Raw genomic sequence first — 25,944 nt, 5'->3', positions numbered from 1 at the left:
CATAGTAAAAATAAATTACAAATATAAAAAGGGCTATTTGGTTTACAAGGTTAGGGTTAACGGTTAAGTAATTAATTTTTCACATTTTTCATTAACATGTTATTTTTGCGTACTGCGTGGAAATGAGAAACTCATTCAAGTCCATTCCTGACACTGAAAACATATGGGAAACTGTCATTCCATTATAAGGAATGTCTAGTTTTAATTGAATATATTTTTAGTCCCAGGTAATGAGAGTCATTCATTAAACTAAGCCCACCATAGAAAATGGTGGGCTTTTTTACATTTACAGAACGGTAATGAATGTCGGACTGCTTAATTCATGTTCATATGTCAGGTCGATTTTAGAGACTGAGAAAAATATCAAAGTTGAGGACAACAGAACAGAGTGTTCAATTCAAGGTTCTATGTCACAAAATCAATCATACAGAACCTTCAAGGTGAAGCCTCATGATGAATGATGTCAGTACTGAAAGAGATGGAGTCTTTTTATATCTTAAAACTGCATGTAATAAATTTCAGCGAAAACCATGTTTGAATCCCAAAGCTACATATGACTAATAGCAGTACTTTTGATAACAGAATATAATTCATGCATATCCTTCCACATTTTTGCTTTTTTCCCCTTCAACTTTGATTGTGACAATTAAATAAAACCATCACAGAGGTTTTCTCAAGGCCGGCCGTGACAAACCTCCAGCCCAGCTGCCCCTCCCTCCCACACTCCCTCCGCAAAGTGTGTTGAAATGGGGCCTGATGAAAAGTCTATGGCGGGTGTGAATAATTCATGAATCATAAATTACAGCGCATGCCTCCCTGTAGGGGTAGTTATTTCACACCAGCTGTTCCGTAGCCTCCTCCTGTGCGGAAAATTAAAGAGAGGCGGTATCCTGAACCGTCTGCCTCCCTGACTGAGTCTCAGCACTGTCCACCTCTGCCAGAGCTTTTATCATGACATCTTGTTCTTCGATACAAAAGGAACAGAACTGTGTGTTTTCTTTGTTACGCCCGATCGATAGCTTCATTCAATATCTGCACACAGCACGACTGGCCCCATAGGGCTCTCTGGGAGCATTTTTTTTCTGTGCGAACCATAAAGCAGCAGTTTTTTGTTTATTAACAGGACATTACAGTGAAACAAAGTACTAAGTGAAACTAAAAAGAGCTGACGCTTAGGAAAAAGTCTATTTCTGGTGATTTCAAGATAAAGTTAATATAACATGGCTCTTAGAAAACACGTTTTTAACAAAAAGAAACAAAGTGAGCACCACAACATTCTCAAAAGTCCTTTAATGTGGTTTATATATATATAAAGAACAAAGAACAAAAGCTTTCGTAGGTCTTAATATTTTATTTATTCATTTGATTTTTCAAAACTATTTTTTTCATAATAAATCTTCACTTTGAGGTCATCAAAGAATTGTCACAATAAAAACAAAAGAAGGTATTATAGAAAAATTGTACACAAATAAAAAAACACACAAAAACAAAAAGCAACATTTTATTCAGAATGTCATATTTTATACCTCTTGTACATTCCACACAGTACAAGATAGCAGAGAGAAGAATGTTTGCAAACACTTTTTGAAGGGTCGTTTTTCGCTATCTTTGTGCTTTTTAGCTTAATCCAATACTCAGTTTTTTTTTGGGGGGGGGGGGGGGGGGGGGGGCTGAATTCATTTGTTACTTTTTGAGATTATGATATTGTCTCTTGGTAGACTCGGAGTCCTAAATACCATGCATAATTTGTTTGGTCACTAAGACAAGCAAGAGGATATTGCTTAAACAGTCCAAAATCTTATTTTCCACATGTCTGTTTGCTTTCCAAAACCTATACTCGTACTCGTCTTTTAATGTTGACAACAGCAAATACAACGAAAAAAAGAAAGAAATTAAAACCAACAAAAAAAGAAATGAAAAGGAAGTAGTATGTTAAAAAGAACAGATGGTGGAGATGCACATAAAGGAGGGAAAATAAAATCTGTATAGCTAATGGCAGAAACGGTTCTATCGCTATAGCAACACATTAACATTTAATTTGATCTGTTTTTCATTTGTTTTCGCCTTGGTTTTTTCTAAAAAAAAAAAAAAAGTTTGAAGAGCAGGTATACTGTAGTTGGCATCATCTATATAACAGGCTATAAAACACCACTTCAGCCACAGTCCAGAGAGCACACAGATAGTCTTTGCACCGTATATAAACATGTAATAAGATACTTTACGTGCATGGAGATTTTCCTCAATCTATCCCGAATGGCCCCGGTATTCCTCGCCATCATCAGCGTCATCTGTCATCGTTTTGACAAACATACAAACAGAAGAAAATCCATCAACCTTTACACTTGGATTGATATTTAAGGCCTCCACAATTCTCTTTGACACCAAGGGTTCTGTCCATCGAATGGAAATCAGTTCGGATCCTACGAGGAGCGGTCCTTTCTCGTCCAAACGCGCAATACTGCCATCAGAAAAGGGAGTCAAATACTTTGGCTGATTTAACAATCATAGGTAGCATCTCATTTTGAAGTCCTTCGTTCCTTTTCGTCGTCAGTCCCATTGGTGAATGTCTGTTTGGATTGTTGCAGATGGTTCGTCTGGCTTTAGAGGGCAAATGTTCCGGCAACACATATACAGGCAACATAATATGAAATACACTTAATTCTAACCAGCGGCCTTGTCTCTCAGCGATCCACAACTGTAGTGTCTACATGGAGTCTTCTTGTGCAGTTCTGTTTCATTTTGTACACACTTTTCAGCTTAGTAAAGTTCTGGTGTGCTTGGTTATAAAGTATGTTTTCTTGTTGTTAGTAACAGTATATTGTGTCTTAGGTCAAACTAAGACAGCTTTGTCTTTTTCGATGTATTTTTTTCTCAATTACTATACACAGGTGGATCTCCCCTCCCCATTTGTGTGAGTTCGGAGCACAGGATCTGTGGGTGGGTTGTAAGGGGGGGAGAAAGTCTGTGAGATCAGACGTAGTACTCCTTGTCCTTGTTCTTTTTATCTTTTTTATTTTTGGGCACGCCAATGGGCTTTTCTTTGACAGCGGCTCCGTTGGGCTGCGTGGCGGAATTACTAATGTAGTTACGACTCTCGTCCACGTGGTATGAGCCCTCGTCACGATTTCTGTATTTGTACATGGCGTAGAGTAGGATTAGGATGCAGAGGGCGGCCGCTGCAACAATGCCTACGACCATGCCCGTGGTGCTGCTGGACTCCCGAATCACCTCTGGGCTTGGGTAACCCTTGGCCTCGGGCAGTGGAGGGTGAGCTGTGGACAGACAGGAAGGGAAAAGAGAGAGAGACCGTTCATTTCAGCCACAGGGATTCAGATCTCTCTAGAACACTTGATTCTGATTGGTTACTTGCGACAGTGGTTTAGCTATTTCCTACAATGTAATGTTAAAAATTAGTCTGGGTAACTGAAACTGCAGCACTAGGCTTGCCACGATAGACGGTGTTGACGGTGTTACCGGTTTTAAGACGCAACACCGGTGACATCACTTTTCCACCGTGACACCGTCTCCACTTTTTTTTTTTTTTTTTTTTTTTTTTTTTTAAGTATTCGTTTTTTTTATTAAATATTTATTTGAATTGAATGGAAAATATTATTCTAAATAATTTACTTAAGACGAGAGCATGCAATATAATTAAAAACTGAACATAGCTACAATGCGTCATATTTCATTTATCACGTGAGGAGTTCGCGCTTACATAATAAACAGCGTAAAAGTTAAGCATGTTTGGCCGAGCACGGGGCACTCCCCCTGCCCAGGGAGAGGGATGCTGAAAACAAGAGATGATGAAGGTAAGACTGCTTGGCTATTTAAAGGGATTCTCTTGTAGTGCTTGGATACGGAGTGTGATTGCTGATGGTGAATTGGCCGTGTTAATTATCTGTGCGAGGAGTCGAATTTACAGAAAGAGAATGGCGGACGATTTAGTGTCCAAAAGCACCTGTTTGGCAATATTTTGGGTTCAAAGTTTTTTTTTTTGTAGTTTCGTTGTCGTCCATTAAAACAATTGACGCCGAATTGCCAATTCCCGCAAAACTGAAAGTGAAAGTATAATACGCACGCATTTATAAGCTATTTAAAAGCAGAAAAAAGAGCAAACCCCCACCCCCACGGTGATACCGGTATTACCGGTGTTGTCACGTGCCGATTAACCGGTGGGGAAATTTCCTCATCGTCACAACCCTATGCAGCACAACTCAATCTTCCTTTAAAACAACAGACTTCTGAAACCCTCGTCCTGGGAGCTAGTCTCACAGACTTCTGCAACTAGGGGTGCAACAATAAATCGATTTGTTGATTGATTCTACGATTTTTGAAAATGCAACCCAGTTCAATCATAAATCGATTCTGAGCTTAGTTTTTACCAGCAGATGCCACTGTGTGCTTTAGAAACAGCCGTGTTTCTAAACCTTTTCACAAGGTTGCGTCAACCTTGTGAAAAGGTTGACGCAAATTACTAGTGTTCACAGTGGGCAAGTATATTTAACCACTTACTCAGCCGAATGCACAAGCGCTCTACTTGGTGAACATGTAAAAGGGTTAGTTTGCCCAAAAATGAAAATTAACCCATTATTTACTCACCCTCCAGGCATCGTATATGTATATGACTTCCTTCTTTCAGACGAATCCAACTGGAGTTATATTAAAAATCGTTCTGGCTCTATCAAGAGTTTTTTTAGGCAATGGGTGAGTGTTTCTCTTCATCAGTCCAAAACAAGTCCAATAAAGATCTCTCACAGCTCCGAGGGGTGAATAAAGGTCTCATGTAGCATGTACTCAAAATGTTGTACACGGAAGCTGTTCCGGGCGGATGACGTTGGCATTGCCCATGCGCCTGTGAATCTTGTGAAAACCAAGGTTTGTTTACAGCAGTAAAGGAAGCACATTTTGCTTACTTTAGGAGAGGAAAACCAGTCCTCTTGGCTTATATTTCGAAATCCATTTATTTTATTTTTTTACATTTTCTTTACAAACCCTCATTTTGTACTTCTGATTCGTGACCATTTTGCGAGTCCATGTGTCACTTCTAAGCGGCGCATGTGCAACGCCGACTTCCTACATCATCCGCCCAGAACAGCTTCCATGTACGACAGTTGGCGCAAGCTAGATTAAAGTGGTTATTACGTTTGAAAAAAATGGATTATCTTCTTACAGAAATGCATCGATTCTCTACAGGTGTTTATTCACCCCCCGGAGCAGTAAGACACTTTTTGTTATGGATGAATGCACTAGATTGGACTTTTTTGGACTGATGAATAGAAACACCTGCCCACTGTCATGAAAAAGCTTGGAAGACTCAGAACAGTTTTTATTATAACTGATTGCATTCATTCATGAGTTCCTAGGATGCCTGGAGGGTAAATAATGGGATCATTTTCATTTTTGGGTAAACTAACCCTTTTAGTGTGCAGTTAAAAACTAAGCTCAGAGAGAATCACGATTCCTTCAGAAAATCAAGTCAAACTGAATCGATTTATCATCACAGCCCTGGTTCAACAAACTTTTCTCCAATTATCGAGTAACTCTGAACTCCTTGATTAGCTTGTTCAGGTGTGTTTGATTGGGGTTTGAGCTAAAATCTGTAGGACGGTTGCTCTCCAGGACCAAGGTTGGAGACCCCTGGCTTAAACCCTGTCACTTTCCCTTTCGTTTCACTCTAATGCAGTGGTTTCCAACCCTGGTCCTGGAGTATCCCAACAGTACACATTTTGGACATCTCTCTGAAACACCCATTTTAGTTCTTGGAGTCTCTACTAACAAGTTTGGTTAGGGAAACATACAAAATGTGTCGAGTTGGGGATACTCCAGGACCAGAGTTGGAAACCTTTGCTGTAATGTAGCTACATCATAATACTGAAGAAATGATCCATGGCTACTTCAGTTAGATTATGATATTAGAACTATAATATTGTTTTAGCATTCATGTTGTTGCTAAGCCATTTGTTTTGTTTGTTAATAGCTTTAAGATGACAAGCATTTAACATAATTTCAGCACACGTCAATATTGCATGTATTTTTATTTGGTCAGAAGCCATTTAATTAACTCCAGGTTGGGGTCGTCCATCACCCTGTCAAGGTTTAATTTGCAATAATGACCAGCTGAATGCATATTACCCCTTTCTTAAAAACCCTAAACCATCTGAGTAATTGTTCTTATTGATTATGAAAGTTAATTTACAAGTTTTCATTATTGAAGTGTCAACATTGCGGCTTCTTTCACACAAGTAATAATATTATTAAATTTTGAGCATATGAGAAATACTAAGAGGAATGAAACTAGAAGAAACTTGAAAGAAACCCAAAAATCAATATTTCTTTGCCAAATTGATTCCTCTCCTGACGAGATTAGATATCCCATTGAGAAACTGCTTCACGGCAGAGTACAGTCACTTGAGTAAACAGGATATAAACCACAGAAATGACACTCAACCTCGCAATAAATGTATAGTATGTACTGCCGCTGAACACAAACTTGTACTGTAAGCTTGTGCTAACACACTTTGCTTATCAAACCGTCACAAAACACATCTGGCTGACACAGATAGAGCGATCAGAATGGATGTCGCACATTTTCAATGAGCCGTGACCATTGAGCGAACCTCGCTTCCTGGCTATTTATTCCTGGCAGAGAGAGTAGCATGGTGGGTGGAAGAGTGTGGTATAGTTTCTTCTGATTTATGTCTCTTGGAGAGGGGACAGTAACTGCGAGACAGCGCGGCTGTAGGCTGAGCGCAAACGCTCGACAAAACAACACCTGTGACAAAGCCGTTTACAGCTTAGGCCCGATCCGCTGCAACCCGCAGGTGCAGGAAATGAGATGATGACAGAGTACAGCAGGGAATTATGGATGGCGACCTCTGCTCAAACATCTGTTTTTAGAAATGTCGCGTGGAAGGAGGACACTTTGGGGATTCGTAACATCATTTATCTGAGACCTTCTGAGGTTTGGCCAACATTTTACGTTTCTGCTTTTATTTTCTGTGCTTATTAGCGAGAACAAATCATTGCACGATTTGTCAGCACATTTTTCCATTATGTCATGGACATGCTTTCATTGCCCTATGTATAATATGACTGCTGCATGGGCCACTAGCGACTGTAACTAAGCCAACTGAAGGAATCCAGATTGGGTTAACCTTTGTGTTTCATTTTTCATGTCGAAAGTGGTTTGCGCAGTCGACTGAGTAACCGGGATGTACCCGCTGTGTGGAGAAATGGGAAACGCAGTATGTGCTACGCTAGCATGCTCGTTGGCCTTTTCCGAATTTATACCTCAACAAAATTGGCCAGGTCACTTTAACCCATGCCCAATCAATGAGAAAGAATAGGGTAAATGATCAAAAACAGACTTTAATGCATAAAACTGGTAAAAATTGAATGGGTGAGCTGAAGCACAAAGAAATTTGATGACAGGCACAAGTTTAAGTTTGTTTAATGTAATGACTTATTTAAAAACTCATCTAAGCAATGAGCTCCCTCTGTGCCAAAAAGGAAATTAAAATACTATATTTACAGCACATAAACAGGGTAAAGGATTTAATGTGGTTTAATGAGGTATTAATGTCTGTTTAAAGAGGCAGAAGCAGATTATGCAAACATATATTTCAGCACACACTGTGAATACTTTGATAAATGAGCACATAAGCAACAACACAGCTCAGGTAACAGCGCATCCTAACCGGCAACAAACCGATAAAAGCCCTTTCAAGTTAATCTGGGCTTCTGTTCGAACTAGCTGCGACAAGCGGTGAACGCCGCTACATTTTGTCAGTCGCTCGGTTTCTATTTCTGCACCGTAGCGTTGGATTATTAAACATCAAACATGGATGAGGCAAGGTTGTGTTCGGAAGCTGGGAAACATTGGATATGACAAATCCCTCAAGATCCACCACGAAATGGAGGATGCCGCCTCATGGAAGTGCTGAAAATACAAGAAGTGCTCTAGGTTTTACGCTGTTTAGTTCGCCCTCGCTGTTACGATTGGCTGTTGAATTTTCACATTCAGTTTGGACAAGAAAATGACTTCTCGCTGGAATCTCACTGCGCTTGATACAACAGACCCATTATTTCTTAGATTGTTTTTATTTTTCTGCTCTACAATGTGTCCGCTTGGCTGAATTCGAGAGAAATCATGCCATTTGGAATTTTAACACTATTTTTGTACTCATGAAAAAAGTGCATTTGGGAAAATGTCAAATCTAAGGATTGTTTGACCTCCAAATTACAGTGATCAGACACTATACACACACACACACACACACACACACACACACACACACACACACACACACACACACACACACACACACACACACACACACACACACACACACACACAAAAATGGATGGATGGATTTTTGTTCTTTTAACTTGTGCTGCAGTCAAATCTTTCATGGAGTGGTTTAAAACAGAATGATGGAAAAATAACGAACAATTTTAGAGGAAAGGAACATATGTGGATAGTAATAATATAAAAGAAAGATGACTAACCTAACCCACCTGAACTTGGGTCGCAAGGGTCAATGTCCTCATCGTCGCTGGGGCATTCTGCCGACGCTACCAGAAGATCATCCTGTACCAGAGAGACAGAAGAGATGAAGGGTTAGTCAAAAACACCTAGTGGCATCATTACAGTTTTATAGGGCTGCTGTGTCATCTAAGGCCTCACGCTGCGAAAGAGAGGGTGAGGAGCGAAAAAGCAAATGTCCTTTCCACTGCCACTCTGACATCTCTCACAGGTCCTCTGAGCTTTGACTCACAGGCGTGATCAAAGGTGTCCTAGCCTGCAAAGGTCACATCATTTCGGCAAAAACACACCAAATCGCCTTATAGTACAGTCTGGAGAGACTTCCACATCAAGGCGGTAGAAAATATCGACCAGAGCAGTACAAACACGTACACGCACATACACAAAGATTTCCCAAATCCCTTGACGAATACATTTAGCCGGCAGTCGCTTTATAAAGACAGTCACGCAGGAACATGTGGTGTGAGGAGCATCAAATCCTCACATCCTTCCATCCCGCTGGAAAACAATCTCATCAAACGTGCCTTTTAATCTGAAATAAAACCATAGGAAGCAACTCTAAAGACAAGCCCTATCAATGACAACACACGGCGCCGAGACGCGCACAACACCACATACTGAAGGAAATCTTGCCTCTGCTCCAGTGATGGTTCCGAAGGGAAAGAAAGCCATGTTGAGATTTCACGGTTTGAATTCCGAAGATGGTATCCGACTGTGGTTTAATAGCTCAGAACGTCTCTCCGTGCAGGAATTCTCCATCAACTATGCAAAAAGGCAGCGAGCTCAACGTTCCTCTCAGCGCTACGGCAGAAAATTCCATCTGACGACGTCGCTTTGGTGGCATCCATTTAGTGCCAGTCTTCACACTTCTCTCTCTCTCTGCAATTAGCCAGAGTGTGTATACATTTGCCAGCTGGCCAAACGTGTACATGCATGTGTGTTTGTCCCAATAGAAATGCAGGACCGGCTGAGTGTGTGTGCACGCAGGGAGGAAAGACATCGATCTGTCTCTCTGAGCTCACACAGTCTGCCCACAGGCTGCGGGGCAATGCCCACGCCAATCAGGACCTTTCGCCATCATCACAGCCACGCGGACCACACGAAACAACACGGAAAGAGACAGAAGAAAGGGAGAGGAAAGTGGAGTGGGAGGGCACCCTGCACAGTTGTTTCAAAGTGGTTGCTATAACCACATGGTTGCCATTTTCCTTGCAGCGATATCTGTTCAACTCCCAGCTCTCAAACACCCTGCAAGTAGGTCAGTGCGGGTGAATAATTTAGATCCCTGACGTTACAGTGCTGGTTTGTGTGCTGCTGCTGCTGGAAGGCTGGGAGACATGGAGGTAATGTGTTGCAGCAGGAGCGCACAACAGAGCCCTCGCTAAAGGCCAGCAGCGGCATGTGTCTGCCTGACTCTAGAGAGAGAGAGAGAATAATAACAGAGGTTCTGGGAGCCATGGGCCGATGGGTGAAGTCTCCATACCGCTCCGTCTCTCATTCTGTGAGCTGACATGTAGTGCATAAAAGACCACAACTCTCATAGACATTGGCTGTATCCGAAATCGCCCCCTATACCCTCAAATAGTGCACTATTTGAGGGGACAGCCATTTTAAGTGGTGTTCGAAACCATAGTGAACGTTCCCGAGTGCACTCATTCAATCCCACAATGCACCGCAAAAACGAGTGTACAACCGATGTACGCTCAACAGCTAGAGATAACCCATAATGCACTGTGAGAGTCACGCGCCGACTGAATTCCCGCGTCTCGCCAGCCAATGGCGCCCGCAGCTGAATCATCCATCCATTCGCTTGTCCACTGCGTAATACAGCATACAACACGGGTACAAATTTGTTGTAAATTGATTATTAAATTGTTTAACCAGGGTTTATATGTAAACTACTTGACATAGTTTAAGATAAATCCTTTAATCTTACTACTCGAACTGTCCGTTTTAAATGATTGTTAAACAGTAAGCATACTATGCAAAAGCGGCAGTCCTTCCGGTGCACTCAGTGTCCGAATTCACTCACTCGTTTTCACTCACTCCTTCAAGTGGACTGAATGAGTGGACTAATGTAGGGAATAGTGAATGAGGGTATAGGGGGCGATTTCGGATACAGCCATTGAGATCAGTAGTCAACCGAAATGTGGTTATGCTTCTGATAAAAGGCATGAGGGGGGAAAGGTACACAGTCTGAATAATGCATAGGCTTGAGCATGAGACACAACTTAGACTCAATGTTCCCTTTCTTGACATGACCACAGAGCAAAAGGAGTAAGATAAAGGTGTGGTGTAATAGTTAAAGATGTCAGCAGGAAACTGAAAGCACAAGTGGAGATCAATTGAGCTGGAATGATCATTCCAAGTTGTAAGCAGAGCTTGGCAACATATATTGAATTTTTACAACATTTACTACCTTTCAAAGATTTGAGGTCTCTTATGCTCACCCAGGCTGGATTAATTTGCTAAAAAACTGTAAAATTGTAAAGTATTACAATTTCTAACTAGGGATGTAATGATATCAATATTGTTATCAATGTCTTAGTATCAGTGGTGGACAGTAACAAAGTAGTTGTACTTCGTTACTGTACTTAAGTACATTTTTCAAGTATCTGTACTTGGAGTAGTTATTTTGAGTAACTTTTACTTTTACTTCACTACATTCCAAAGCATAAGATCGTACTTTTTACTTCACTACATTCATAAAACATGTCGTTACTCCTTGTAATATATCACGTGTTCCGAGACGCAGAATCAGTGTCTGATTAATGAACAAACTGATTCTTTTCAATGGACCTGTCAAATCGGTTTGCAGATCGCACCAAACGATTCATTCACAAATTGGACTGATCCAACTGCAGCTGTTCTCAAGTCGACAACTCACTGATTCAAACGAGCCGTTTAGAGCGAGTCTCCAGTCAAATGAATTCACAAATAAGAACCGGGAGATCTTGTGAGCGCGCGTGCTGCGAAAAGTAAGTTACTATGTCGAATTTTAGGATGAATTATTGTAACTGTCAGTTGTTTGCAAATTAAATCTGTTGTAAAGGGTGATATATTTAAGCCAACTGAAATGGTTGAATGCAGAAACATCAATCGTTGTCTCTATGTTTTAGGTCAAAAGCGAAACATTAAAATAACACAGATTAAATAAAATAACTCATGCACGTTCATATTCCTCGCTGCTATGACCTTAACAGTTTTATTAAAATGCTACGCATTTAGACCTATGTGACGTCTGTTTTTATAATGTTTCTTTTAACGGTATAATTTTTTATATTGTTTGGATCAACTAGCCTAGTAGACACATATAAATGTTTATTCATAACCATACTGAAAATAAGTAAATATTGTTAGCTGATGCTAACTACAGTATCTAGCTAACAAGCTTGCTGGTGCTATGTTGAGGTAATTTTCAGATATGAAGTCCAAATATTTATAATCAACCACCTAGACAGATTACATCTGTGAGAAAAAGAAAAGATGTGATGTTCAGAACAGAACTACAGTAATTATCAAAGTGGGAAGTGATGCCTTCTGGGGGGCATTTGGCCAGGGGTGTTTTTACACCACAGACAAGGTTTGAGAAAAAATAAAAAAATATTATGAAAATATAATTACATTTTCCTTAAAATGTTCTTCCTAACTAACAGGCCTTATTCTCATATCATTTATAACTGTGACGTTCTGCAAAACAACAAGCTTTAAAACACTTTTTCTTACTGGTGAAAATGAGATCAGTTTTCTCTCAGGTACATCGCAGTGTAAGCTTCACAGTGAACATTACTACATCCAGGGATTAAATTGGGCCGGGGCCGTCCGGGGCTGAGCCCCGGCACATAGATTGCAGGACTCGACACTTCATTAACGCTACAAGTACCCTAACCAGATTACAATATAAATAACAAAAAATAACCAGCCAATCACCAAAACGCAAACCAAAATCACGACACTCTACCTCATAAACAGCTAATTTAATTGCACGTGAATAGATGCAAATATTCCCTATAAACACAGAGTAATGACACCATATGTTTCCATCCAAAAAATGCGAATTTAACTTATGCGCAAAACTGGAATATCACATAAAACATGTGCGCATAAAGCAACACAGGCAATACCGGTATCACCGAGGGGAAAGGATGGAGGTAAGTTAGTTCGTAAGAGTTTCCCCACATTCCCACGCTTTTCTTCGTTTTTGAATAGCTTGTAAATGCCGGTGCATGAGCATTTTACTTTTACTTTCGAATTCGGCGTCAGTTGATTGAATGGACGACAACAAAACAGTACGAGTAACTCACTTAGTCTATATTAAACACAGAATTATTAATTTATTAACAAAAATAAAATAACTGTTAAATAACTTACACAAAGTGTATTTATATATATTAAAAAAACAGGCCTAAATCAGCAAACACAGTGGAATAAATAAGAATCGAATGTTCTTCCAATGAGCTTCCAAAATCACCTTTTAGATAAACGGCAACAGTCAACAGGCCTTTTTAAAATCCAAAATATACTCGACTCCAGCCGCAGATCTGTGATGCGACTGTTGAGCAGCCGTGTTCAGTTCAGTGTTTCTCTAACTGAACTAAATTATTTTTATTACTATAAAATAATCAAAACGCCGTGGTGGGCAAGTGACGAAACTGGTGAAGGAAACATTTCAGAATGACCAATACAACATTTCTGATGCTGTGCTACAAGATGGGTCTGCTGGTTAGTCGAGTTATCCTGTTCTATCAGTGCAGAGTCACATGATTTTTTTTAATACGCATGGAGGAATTTATTCGGTAAAAGTGTTTCCATCCTAGTTTATGCGCATTTATTCTTATATCGGATAAAAAGTTTATCCTACTCAGTTGTGTGCATACGTTTTTTATGCGCATTTTCGCGTTTCCATCCAGAGATTTTGTATGCAATGTTCCAAAATGCGCATAAAAATATATGGATGGAAATGTGATGCGGTCGTGGCGTCGGCTTCCTTTTAAATGTTTAATGATTGCGCCAGATGCGCCCACGCCCATTCAAACAGTAAGTTCAAAACGGCTCTACAGAGAAAGAAAAAAAAAAGAAAAAAAAAACGTCCGATTTCATGAGAGGTTGCGGAGAATCATTCAGCGTTCATTTCTATTTCAGCAGCAAAAATAATTTCAAAGACCGCTAACCCAAAGCGCATTTCAAAGCAACTAGACGATTCATTGCTGAATAATTTGTTCTGTAATTTGTCTTGAACAAATCAGTTGAGTCAAAGTTTCATTATCCAATGCACAAACATCTGATAAATCAGTCGAACTGAATCGAACAATAATGAATCGTTGAACAACTTACTCATTAGACACTTGCCGTCACCTACTGGTGTTTTAATTTGGTTTAAAAGTATAATCCCCCATAATTTCTTGTGTAGGCTATATAAAAAAAATACTTAACAATCTTAGCAACACTCTCAAAACAATCCTAACATTATTTAATTCAGTTGTTCATATTTCATATTATGTAATAGAATTTATAGATCAAATGTAAGAATTTTAAATGAAACATGAAGTATTAATGAAGTTAGGGGGGGAATATAAATGTTAAAAAAATTCCCTTGAATGAAATATAAAAAAATATGCAGATTTATGTCACAGCTGATAGTAAAACGATGAGAATATTGCTTCAGAATAAATTATATATATATATATATATAGCCTGCCACCATAGAGCCCCCCCACATAACAAATCCCAATTTAACCCCTGACTACATCACTCTCGTCAACGTAGTCCATATCAACAACAAAAATATATCTTGACTCCATATAGACTAGTGGTTATTTTGGGAAAATCCAAGGCTTTTTGAACAGTAGGATTATAAAAAATATATGCTAATAAAAAATTTAATTAAGTAGCCTATATAAAATTGCAAAATAGTTAAGTACTTTTTTACTTAAGTACACAAAAATGTAGTACTTCTGTACTTTCACTCGAATAAAATTGTAAAAGGAGTACTTTTACTTTTACTGGAGTAATATTGTATTATACGTATCTGTACTTACTCAAGTACTTGATTTGTGTACTTCGTCCACCACTGCTTAGTATTATCGTGATCACATGACGATATGAAACGATATAGGTTTTCTGGGCAAAAAGTGATGATTTTTAAAGTTGTATTTTGGGCCATTATGCATTGACACAGTAAAACCTATATGGCTTTATGGTTAATCCCTTTATCAATGTTTCCCGTGCCTCAGAACTCGTTTACTGCATATGCTGCATAACACCAGTTATGCTTTATTTTCATGGCAGATGATTACAGCATTTTTTTTTTACATTATTTATTACTAGATTTGTAGTGAGACGCGTTTTACCTGAAGCTTTAGTTTTCCATTAAAATAAAAGCTCTACTGCTGTTTCTGTCAAAATAAAAGCTTAAAAGTGCAGTATGAATTGCTGACAGCTAGCGGTTTAAATAGGTAATGTTACTGCAGTCCAAATTCAAAACATCTCTTTCAAGAGCAAAAATATATACCTATGAAATATTAATTTTCACTTTTTTTTTTTTTTTTACAGTGCAATTGTTTTATAATATATGGCTATTAATGTCATAGGAATGTGTATAAAGTTGTTGTCATTATTATATTCTAATTTGTTTGACTTTAAAACACTAGTGTGAATGTAATTTAGACTGAGACAGTATATCACAACAAAAAAAAGTTGAGTCCCCTTTAAAGTTCAGGTACAAGTCATTCACTTAGTGAAGAACATGGGTTGGAGCTCTTAATTTTAAACTGTCAAAGTGCATTAGATAGAATAATTTAACTTTAAAATGTACAGATTTTTATCCAAGTCTTCTTTTTCTTTTTAAATAATGCAATAAATATCACACTGTGGATTTTTATTGCATTATTATCGTATTGTGAGATTTATATATGTTGTTACATCCCTATGTCTGTTTTCCATTTAAATATATTTTAAAATGTAAATTATTCATTGGTTTATATTTCCTTTGATGACTTTTTGTAACATTTGTCAGTCTTCAATGCGCATTCACAACAGTACCATGACACATGCTGATTTGTGTTCCGAAAGATGAACAAAGGTCTTACGGGGTTTGGAACGATATGAGGGTGAGTAATTCATTCATTCATTTTTGGGTAAACTATCTTTTTGATCCATCTTTGCTGAATAAAAGTATTATTTTAATTTCCTGTCCCCAAGCTTAATGACCCCCAATTTTTAAAAAATAGCGTATTTCCAATGTGTTAAATAAAATTCTAATTATGTTTCCTAAATAACACATCATGAGGCTAGTTTTGAGATTCTTTTTTAATTAATCATTTAAAACGAATTCACATATTTCTGTCCTCAAAAATGTTCAAGGACATGCTCAATTGGAATTTTTGATGTATTAAAAGACATATAATAGAAAACGCATCTTGACTATTTTAACTTTGATTTGATTTGTAGATTTTACATTGAAATGTTTTTAATCTATTTCGTTGATCTATTTGTAGCCAAATAGATAAAAAAATTTTTTTAAACACAATTAAAAGGGAAAAACGGATACATGGTCAAGCCCTAATTGTATAGAGCAGACAGGAATCTGCTAAATGACTACATGCCATTGTGACTGGCGGCTTTACGTGAACACGCTCCACCCAAACCTTTGTTAGGATCTGTATTTGAATTCCACTCACACAGCTGAGCGCCTGAAACCATCCTTCTCTTTCCTCTTTTGGAAACACTGCCCCTCAGCAAAGTGTCAAAACTCAAATCTAAGTCCTCAGATGTGGCGTTACACAAGCACTTGAGTGTGAGGCTGTTTTCTGCAGAAAAGTCACGTATGACTAAGACCGAGCCTTCAGCATCCATCTGCCTGAGATCACCGTTCTCCTCCATCCACTGCCCACTCAACAGCTGTGCTGAGGCGGATGAGGGGGACAGAAGCGGCCTACATTATGACTGTCCATTTTCCAGCATGTTAGGGACAGTGGGTGTGCTATCAGAGCATCTTTTACGCAGACACACACAGACACCACATGCACAGTATCAGACTCCCTGTTTTGCTTGCTCTTAATTACTGCACTGCCAACAGGCACAATAAGGGATGTGACACGGAGCCAAAATGGGCGGGAGAGCAGAGAGAGAGAAGCGCTCGGTTCACCTGTGAACACAGAGGGAGAACCAGCTGTGCCCTAATGAGAAAGGAGTTACCTCAACACACGCGCTCTCACAAAACACACACTTTTCAAGCTCCACCTCCAATTACCGCACAGCTGCCGGATTGATCCACAGAGACACAGGACCTGACTGAGACAACTCATGCCCTGGATAAGACAGGAGTAGTAGGAAGTGGGTGGATCTGACCTACTGACCCCTCCAACCCTAAACCCTTTTTACCGTAAGTAGGTTTTATGTTATTACCTTATATAAGATGTCGCTTTCCAGACACAATTTACTCCTTACATTTGGCTCCTGCTCATAATTTTGTAGTCTCCAATGGTTCCCCTCCATTTCTATCTAAAATATAACACATTTCGCAAGTCCTTGTTCTGTAATCATCTTCTCTGGAAAAACAATATAAATTTTACAGCCCGTCTGAGATGGCCAGGTTCAGATGCTCACATTCACCTCTATCTCTCCATCTCTATCTCTTTCAGTCATGAAGATGCTAGTATTCCACCACGAATACGAATATCTGAGAACAGTGCACCGTCTGTTGTTGTTGCCATGGTGACATGAAGATTCAGCCTGTTCAAAATGATAGGAAATAAAAAACCGAATCGCCTCGGTGGCTCAGCTGGGACCTGCAAAGCAAACCATTGATTTCTCGTTATCTTTTCTTTTTCTCCATATTCCTTTCTTCCAGCCAGTGTGAGAGAAAGAAAGAAAGATTGAGAGAAAGCACAAGAACATCAAAGTCTGCCAGCTAACTTAGCAGCACCGCTAATGAAGTGTGAATATTCATAGAGAGGTCCTGGTGCTAAATGCAGCCTCAGTTCGGTGAGAGGGTGGAGCTGTGTGTTTAAAACACCGAGAGCTCATACAATGAATAAAAAATGGCCACTGATGCACTGCAGTATTCTCTTACAAGAACAGTGAAAAAAGAAAAATCGCAGGGAAATACAATTGAGATACGCCTGCTAGTATAACACTAGCATGTACAGGAATATATAAAGCTGGCCCACAGGGCCTCTATATGCACTCAATCACCTCCTGTATATGAGATTCAACTTGTGAAAGATTCAAAAGCACTAAAAAAGACGCGATGAGTCTCTCGATGTGAGAGTTTCCCGTCATCTAATGCCGTACCAAGATGAGTAATAAAGAATCTAGTCCTTTCATAGAAGATGGAAATTAAGATGGCTTCCTGTGCGAGTCTGAGACAAATCAAATCAAGACTCATTCTCATGTAGGTTTTATATTATTCTAGCACATTCAAAAGCTTTACAATACCTCGGTTAATTATAACATTATAAACCTCATTAATACTCTTATTAAAGGTTAAAATGAACCCAGTTAATTTTAAAATCAAGTTTCTGCTTGTATTGTAAAAGAGATAATCGTTTCATTCCAAACGATAACCATTAGCCAAAAACTCACTAAAAGCATTCAAGTCTGGTTTCTGTTCTGCTTTGTTTGCAACTTTTTGTTGTCCAATTAATTCCAGATGGATGAAATCTAGTTCTATTTTTTCTGCTTCATGTTTCATGAAAATATACAAAAAAAGTAAAATTGGTTGCAAATTGCAACTGACCTTGCTAAATAAAAAGGCTTTTTTATTATAGGCTTTAAAAGTTGAATAAAATTGAAGTCATCTATATTATTTTACATTAAAAAAAAAAAATGCATCAAGACTGACCGTAAAAGTACTCAAACAACTTTTGACTCACTCTGAGACGACATGTGAGCCACAAGTAGCCATTACAAGTAACTCTCAGAGGTCATCTAAGTGGGCATAAATAAATCTGATCATACACGCTGCGCACAGACAGAACACGCTGTTACAGACTGAAGCTCTAGATTTTATACAAAAGGAGAGAGAGGGCAACTTGCAGACTTAACGCAACACAATACACACTTGTTCACAGCACGCCAGGTTAAACTTTACTGGAGGACAGCACTTGATCTTCACACACTTTTAATGAGGGGCAGAATAAAAGGAGATGGAGATCAAAAAAGGACGGCATAAGTGGGCGGTCGAGACAACCGAAGGAAGCGTGTAGTGCATGCTGCAACAGATGTGGACATCGGCGACTGACGACGCCGAGCTCATGCACGCTCACAAAAGCACTGCAACTTTTCTTTCTTTTCCCTTAACTCCCTCCCTGCTGCCCCCATTCTCTCTTCTTTTTCCTCTCTGCCTCCCTCTCTCTCTCTCGCTTGCTCTACGTGCAGAGCGCTGCAGACAAATGGTGCATGCCTCTTTCGCTGCATGGATATGACAACATCAAAGACTCTGCATGCGATGATGGCTGGATGGAGAAGGACCGTGAGAAAGAGAGACTACCTGGGATGAGGAACAATGCCACCTCGCATCCATGATGGCAGCCTGGCTACACTGTCTGCTTCCTCTACACAGCTTTGCTTTTCTGTTTAGGTGAGAGTTTGTCCTCTCCCCCTTTCTGATCTCCCCGTCCCTGCTCCTACAGCAATAAAAAAAAGCCCCACACAAGTAAAATAAAGTCCGCTCTGTCAGATCAAAAGTGATGACTGGAGAAGTCCTACTTTGGTAAGCAGATAGGGATGATAAATTGTCTGTGCATCAGGAGAGACTATGAGTGCCTTCTACAGACTAGAAGAGGGAGAGAGAGAGGGAGGGAAGGCGTAAGCGAGGGAGAGGAGAAAACGAGAAAGATACACACGGATAGAGGCGGGAGAGAGAGAGGGAAAATACGGTACGACTGCAAGCTGATCACCTGACTCATCTCGGCCAATCACCATCGCTGCGCGGCTTGAGGTTGCTAAGGGTTTGCTCAGTTGGAGACATTTTATTATAGCGGTTTTTTTTTAGAAAGAGATTGATGTGTGTGTATGAATAGGAGGAGGGGGGGTTGCACACCTTCTGCCCTGCCATGAAACTCCACAGAGACACAACCTACAATCTAACATCAAACACGCATGCACACTCTCAAAATACATTCGAGAAGCGAATGTTATACAACGGACAGCAAAAGCTCCGTGTTTTCATTTCCACCGGCCCTCCTGATCCACTGGGACCTTGGGTTATTCAGCTTCATCTAAATGCCTCCGCCAGCCGAACTAACCAGCATGAACGCTCGTTTAACACTCATTCAAATTTGTGCTTTAGGCACGTACACGCCCACCGAGAAAGGAGGGGTCGGAACAGATAAAGATATGCGGTAGGCAAATGTTTTATTCGCACCTTGGTCAGTCTCACGGGACTTTACCAAACGCAACCATACAGTACATTATGAATGTGACAGAATTCATGAAAAGGAACAAAAACCGAGCCAAGGTCTCGACGGCGATGCACATTAGGGATGACAGGTTGAAACACAAATATCTGGTTCATCATTAAGACTACACAAGCCTTTTCTGAATTAACAGGGTCGTCATTATCCAAAAGCACACAGATTAATAACTGTTTGCAATATCTACCACCTCCGGAGAGAAAGAGAGAGAGGGAAGGGAGGGAAAAAAAAGAAGCCTGTGAAAAGTAGCTGAGCAGCAGTCCATTTTATTACTCGCTTTGTGCCAGCTCAGACAATCGTATTGATTGACTGATTTAAGCGGTCAGTGTAAATGAGCACTGGGACAACAGTGCATGCGGGGCAAGTCACCGGATCCATTAATTGGACAGAAGTGGAAAAAAAGGCACAGGAATCTGGACCAGTTGAAATCTATTTGTGCTGAACGTTGTCCTGCCCTCATGATGCAACCGAATGAAATGAGTGGGTACCTCATTAGTGTACACGTGAAGGTTTATGCAGGACTGTTGTATTTTGGCAATGTGACACATATGTAGATCACACACACATGCACATCTAATTGAGGTCAAAGTACAGCGTTTATGATAACTGCTAGGTAATATACATTTACAATAAGGTTCCGTTAGTTAATGTATTAACTAACATCAGTGAACAATGAACAATAGATATGTTACAGTATTTATTCAATTTTGTTAGTTCATGTCAATTCACAGTGCATTAAGTTTGCACAACTTTTGATTTATAAATGTTCAAATTAACATTAAGATGAATAAATACTGTAGAAGTACTGTTCATTCTTAGTTCATGTTAGCTAAAGTACTTAACTAATGTTAACCAATGAACCTTATTGTAAAGTATTGCCATACATTTTTCTAGCAATTTGAAATTGAGCAACATCATAAATTTAATTTGGTACTTTGCCAAAGAGTGTTTATAGACACATTTTGTGGTCATTTGTAATTCATTTTCTTGAATCAATTCAAAAATGTCAGTTTCAGTAAATCAAATGAAATCTCAGAGATGCTGTAAGTTTAAATCATCACCTTGTATGTAATTTTTTTTCAATGTATTAAAATGGTTTAGTGCGAATGCTATAGGGGTAATATAAATGAAAAAATTACACACACACACACACACACACACACACACACACACACACACACACACACACACACACACACACACACACACACACACACACACACACACACACACACACACACACACACACACACACACACACACACACACACACACACACACACATATATATATATATACTACCAGTCAAAGGTTTGGACACACTTCCCCATTCTTTTTGATGGGTAAGTGTGTCCAAACATTTGACTGGTAGTTTTAATGTTTTTTAAAAAAGTCTCTTATGCTCATCAAAATTCTATTTAGTGATTTAAAATATTGTAATAGTATGAAATATTATTACAATTCAAAACAACATTTCTTATGTTAATATACTTTAAAATATAATTTATTCCTGTGATGCAAAGCAGAATTTTAATCAGCCATTACCCCAGTCTTCAGTGTCACATGATCCTTCAGAAATAATTCTAATATACTTGTTTATTACTTTTATTATCAATGTTGGAAACAGTTGTGCTGCTTAATATTTTTTTGGAATCTGTGATACTTTTTTCAGGATTCTTTGATGAATAAAAAGTTAAAAAGAACAGCATTTATTCAAAATAGAACTCTTTTCTAACAATATAAGTCTTTACTGTAACTTTTTGTCAATTTAACACTTTTTGAATAAAAAATAAAATAAAATACTGACCCCAAACTTCGAATGAGGTGTTTATTGCTACAAAACTTTTCTATTTTAAATAAATGCTTTTCTTTTTACCTTTTCAATTATCAAAGAATCCTGAAAAAAGTATCAGAGGTACCAAAAAACAAACAAACAAACAAACAAAAAAATTAACTGTTTCCAACACTAATAATAAATCAGCATATTAGAATGATTTCTAAAGGATCATGTGACACTGAAGACTGGAGTAATGATGCTGAAAATTCAGCTCTGCATCACAGGAATAAATTATATTTTAAAGTATATTAAAATCCAAAACCACTATTTTAAATTGCATTAACGTTTCACAATATTACAGTTTTTTTCTGTATTTTTAATCAAATGAACACAGCCTTGATGAGCAGAAAAGTCTCGTTTAAAAAGCATTAAAAATCTTACGGATGTCAAACCAAATATTATTCAGACACCAGACATAATTTTTGATATTTTTTTACTAGTGGATGCAGGATACTAGTTCATTTATGTAAGTGAGGATAGCAAAATAAAGTAAACTGTGACATATTATACCCAAAAAATCTTCATACAGTGGACTACGAGTAAATTAGATACAAATTTGATTTGACACTTTGACCTGACCATGTTTTGTTAAATACCTTTGTATTAAAGTTTTATCAAAGCCAGTTCTATCAAAGCCATTATCAAACTGAATTTGTTCTGACACAGCTTAACACTTGAGTTCTTGTCATATTTTATTACCATTTTCGAAACTATAGCGAAAAAACTGTGAAAATGTGAGCAATAAATTTTGATTTGACTAGACACATATATCTTTGCATTTGAAAAATAAAATTTCATACATCAGCTACATTCTAGAGACATTTTTCATATTAATTTTATCCCTAAAGAATTGCTAGGTTAGACAGACTCGCTCACACGCATAGTTGAGTGCATCATTTCAAATCACAAAGTCAAAACAAAACAAATTTTTAACACAATTTCCACATGCAATTTCCATATATATTCCCACTATGCTCGAACTGATTTGTAATGACACCAGGACCACACACTGTAAACACATTACAGTAATTCTCAGTGAATATTTCCACCAAGAGAAAAAAAAAACTATGACCTATTTTGCATCTGATGGAATCAAATCCACTCTGCACCAACACAGGGCATCTATAAATGCATGACTCTCACGTGGCACCCGCCCACGCTGCCATTTTCTAGGCAGAGAAGTGGCGCTTCACTGCCCTCTGCCCATCTCGAGATCTAAAAGATACCCTGGGGTGTTTAATGACATGCACAGCTCACACAGGAAATGCTAATATATTATTTAAAGCCCAACACATCGCCTGACGGCCCACTGCAGCAAGATGTCCCTGTAGATCAGAATAAACGCACGGGTCCCTGGCATGCCAACTCCCATCGAGCCCAACACCACGGCCCCAGATGTGAAGGGCTATTAGAAACATGGCATCAAAAACAAGACAGACCAGCCTCATATCCATAAACGTGGTGATGTAACAGGTAAAATGCAGAGAAAGTATACCCCAGAGAAGAAAAAAGCAAAGACAAAGAGTGGGACCGAGGATAAAGAAGACAATAAAAAAGCTGACACTTCTGAACATCACTCATGCGGGTGGTAGTCACAAAGGAAATCAACTTCTGATAGAAATATTAAACATCTCATCTGTCAGTCACAAGCAGACGGTGCATGCATGTGTTTTTCTAAGCATGTTGGGCTCCTTTGAGACGACCTCAGTTGTTTGTTTGTTGTGGCTGCTGTTTGAACAGAAACAAGTGAAACAAGATGCTTCTCCTCTTGCTGGCTTTCGATCATTAATGCTTCTTTAAAAAGCTTATATGCTCTGAGCCACCGCCAGACAATAGCAAAACCAGTTTACCTTAGGATAATCCAAGCTCCACACGTCATTTTAAGATTAAGTATGCTCACAGAGCAGATCTAAAGCCATTAAACGAAAAAAACTAGCCATGCAAAGTATGCAAAATTATTCCAAAAACTCCAGACCTCATTTACACTACACACAAATTTGCTGTATTACAAGCAAATCAATTGATCTGCATGAACTTCTATTTCCTTCTGAGCCATTCATTTGCGAACCATTTGTACAATAAAAATCTCTATTATCTACTGCGCCTTTATCTACAAAGGCCACGCTGACAATCTGGGACTCGGAATCTGTCTTAAAGCTGGAAACAAACTGAAAGTTTTAGTGTTTTAAAATTTAAAACAAAGCAATATTATGAAATCAAATGGATCAAGAATATTTAATATTCTCTACTAGAGCTCACTAATCAAATATTAATTATATGGGTCAGTGGCATGATGCTTTTTTTGGTCTTATTTCTTAGTTTATTCAGAAATGTATTCAAATGAAATTCATATACAAAATGACTTGAATTCACAGATTTATAGATTATCTAAAAGCTGAATAAATACATTTTTTTTATTAATGTATGTTTGTTAGGATAGGGCAATTATTTGAAAATCTGCAATCTGAGCGTGCAAAAAAATCTAAATATTGAGAAAATCGCCTTTTAAGTTGTCCAAATGAAGTTCTTAGCAATGCATATTACTAGTCAAAAATTAGGTTTACGGTAGAAAATTTACAAAATATCATCATGGAACATGGTCTTTACTTAATATCCTAATGATTTTTGGCATAAATGATACATCAATAATTTTGCCCCATACAATGTATTTTTGGCTATTGCTACAAATATACTCATTCTACTTCAGATTGGTTTTGTGATCCAGGGTCACAAATAAGCTTTCCATTTATGGGCTGTTAGGTTAAAAATCTTAAATCTGAATGTGCAAAAAAATCAAAACAGTAGTCCAAATGAAGTTTAATAGCAATACATATTGCTAAACAAAAAATATGTTTTGATATATTTACAGTAGGAAATTTACAAAATATCTTCATGGAACATGATCTTTACTTACATTTACTTATACCATGTATTTTCGGCTATTGCTACAAATATTAAGACTTGGCTTTGTGGTACAGGGTTACATTTTTGGTTAGTTCAGATTGTAAAATATAACATGGTGTGACTCCCTAAAACAATAAAATCTATTAAATATCACAAATGAAATGAATAATTCATGATATTTGAAAAACACTTTTTACACCACACCACAGTTTTTAATCAATTAGGTGATTAAATGTAATATTTTCTTGAAAATTCTTCATAACCATCAACCAAACTATAATCAATTACTAAAGTACATCTTGACAGGTGTTTCTTCGTTTCTTGTGAACAGTATTTTACATCATTGACCCATATAATATAAAATGATATAATATAATATAATCAGTTAATTTCCAGTTCTTCCAATTCACAAACTTTTCATACAGATTGAACAATTACGTATCTATGCAGCTCAGTGTTCTTTAGCATAATGCAGTGCAATTTTCACATACTCAAACGACACTTAAATTCCTTCAGCGCTTCTTCTTCCAGATCTCGGCTAATTCGAGGATGTTTAAGGGGGAGACCTCGGCGGACACTCTGGAAAAGTGTTAAGAAGATGGAGAGCCCGAGAAGTTCCATTAGCTCTTATTACAGAGAGCTCTTCGGTCTAATGGCCGCTCCAGTCTAATGGGCATCACAAAGGCCTGTAATCAAAGAACCACAAACTCCTCTTTGATTTCGTATCCCTCTCGATCCAGCTTTTATCATTAATTAGATATTAAAAATCCATCTTTAAAAAAATGAAGCCGTTGATTTGGACAGCGCAGCTGTGCAGAGAGAGAGAAAGAGATTGTAATGGATGATAATGGAGCGCAGATGGCGCAAACTTAGAGAGCGGTGTAGACACTGCTGTGCCGAGAAGAGAGGAGTCTCATATTTCCATGGCAACATTTACCATCATCGACGGTGTGCGGAGGGCGGTGAGCCCACCATTTTGTAATGCGATCCACACACGAGGCCATGATAAGCCAACATCACGATTGGGCGCTAATAGATCGAAATATCTGTTATTGCACAACTATCGCTTTCACACGACGTGCCTGGAGTGCCCTTGAGCAGGGAGGTAATTTAATATGCAGTGCCAGAATCGGTTTTAACCATATCAAATTACGATTTTATTGTTGTGGAGGCTAAATCACAGTGCGTAAAGTCACGCACGAGGAGACGGGACCGAACTGGCCTTGGCAAGCCTGTCAATC

At 38.5% G+C, this 25,944-nt stretch overlaps 1 protein-coding gene across 17 annotated transcripts in view; it reads right to left on the bottom strand.

Moving 5' to 3' along the window:
* Positions 1-1,485: 1,485 nt before the first annotated feature.
* The window catches only part of nrxn1a (neurexin 1a), a 226,557-nt gene continuing 202,098 nt past the window's right edge, over positions 1,486-25,944 (bottom strand). For 16 of the 17 annotated variants that reach the window (XM_073828421.1, XM_073828413.1, XM_073828411.1 and 13 more), the window contains 2 exons: positions 8,509-8,590; positions 1,486-3,272 (listed from right to left, as the gene is read on the bottom strand). In XM_073828421.1, coding sequence (XP_073684522.1) covers positions 2,971-3,272; positions 8,509-8,590 — 384 coding nt within the window. In that variant the 3' untranslated portion in view covers positions 1,486-2,970. The remainder of the gene's footprint in view (positions 3,273-8,508; positions 8,591-25,944) is intronic. The other variant, XM_073828412.1, reaches the window with a different exon arrangement.

Source organism: Garra rufa, chromosome 22, assembly GCF_049309525.1.
Source record: "Garra rufa chromosome 22, GarRuf1.0, whole genome shotgun sequence".
Taxonomy (NCBI): domain Eukaryota; kingdom Metazoa; phylum Chordata; class Actinopteri; order Cypriniformes; family Cyprinidae; genus Garra; species Garra rufa.
The sequence above is the reverse complement of the archived record's forward strand: the minus strand, read 5'-3'. Positions and strand labels throughout refer to the sequence as shown.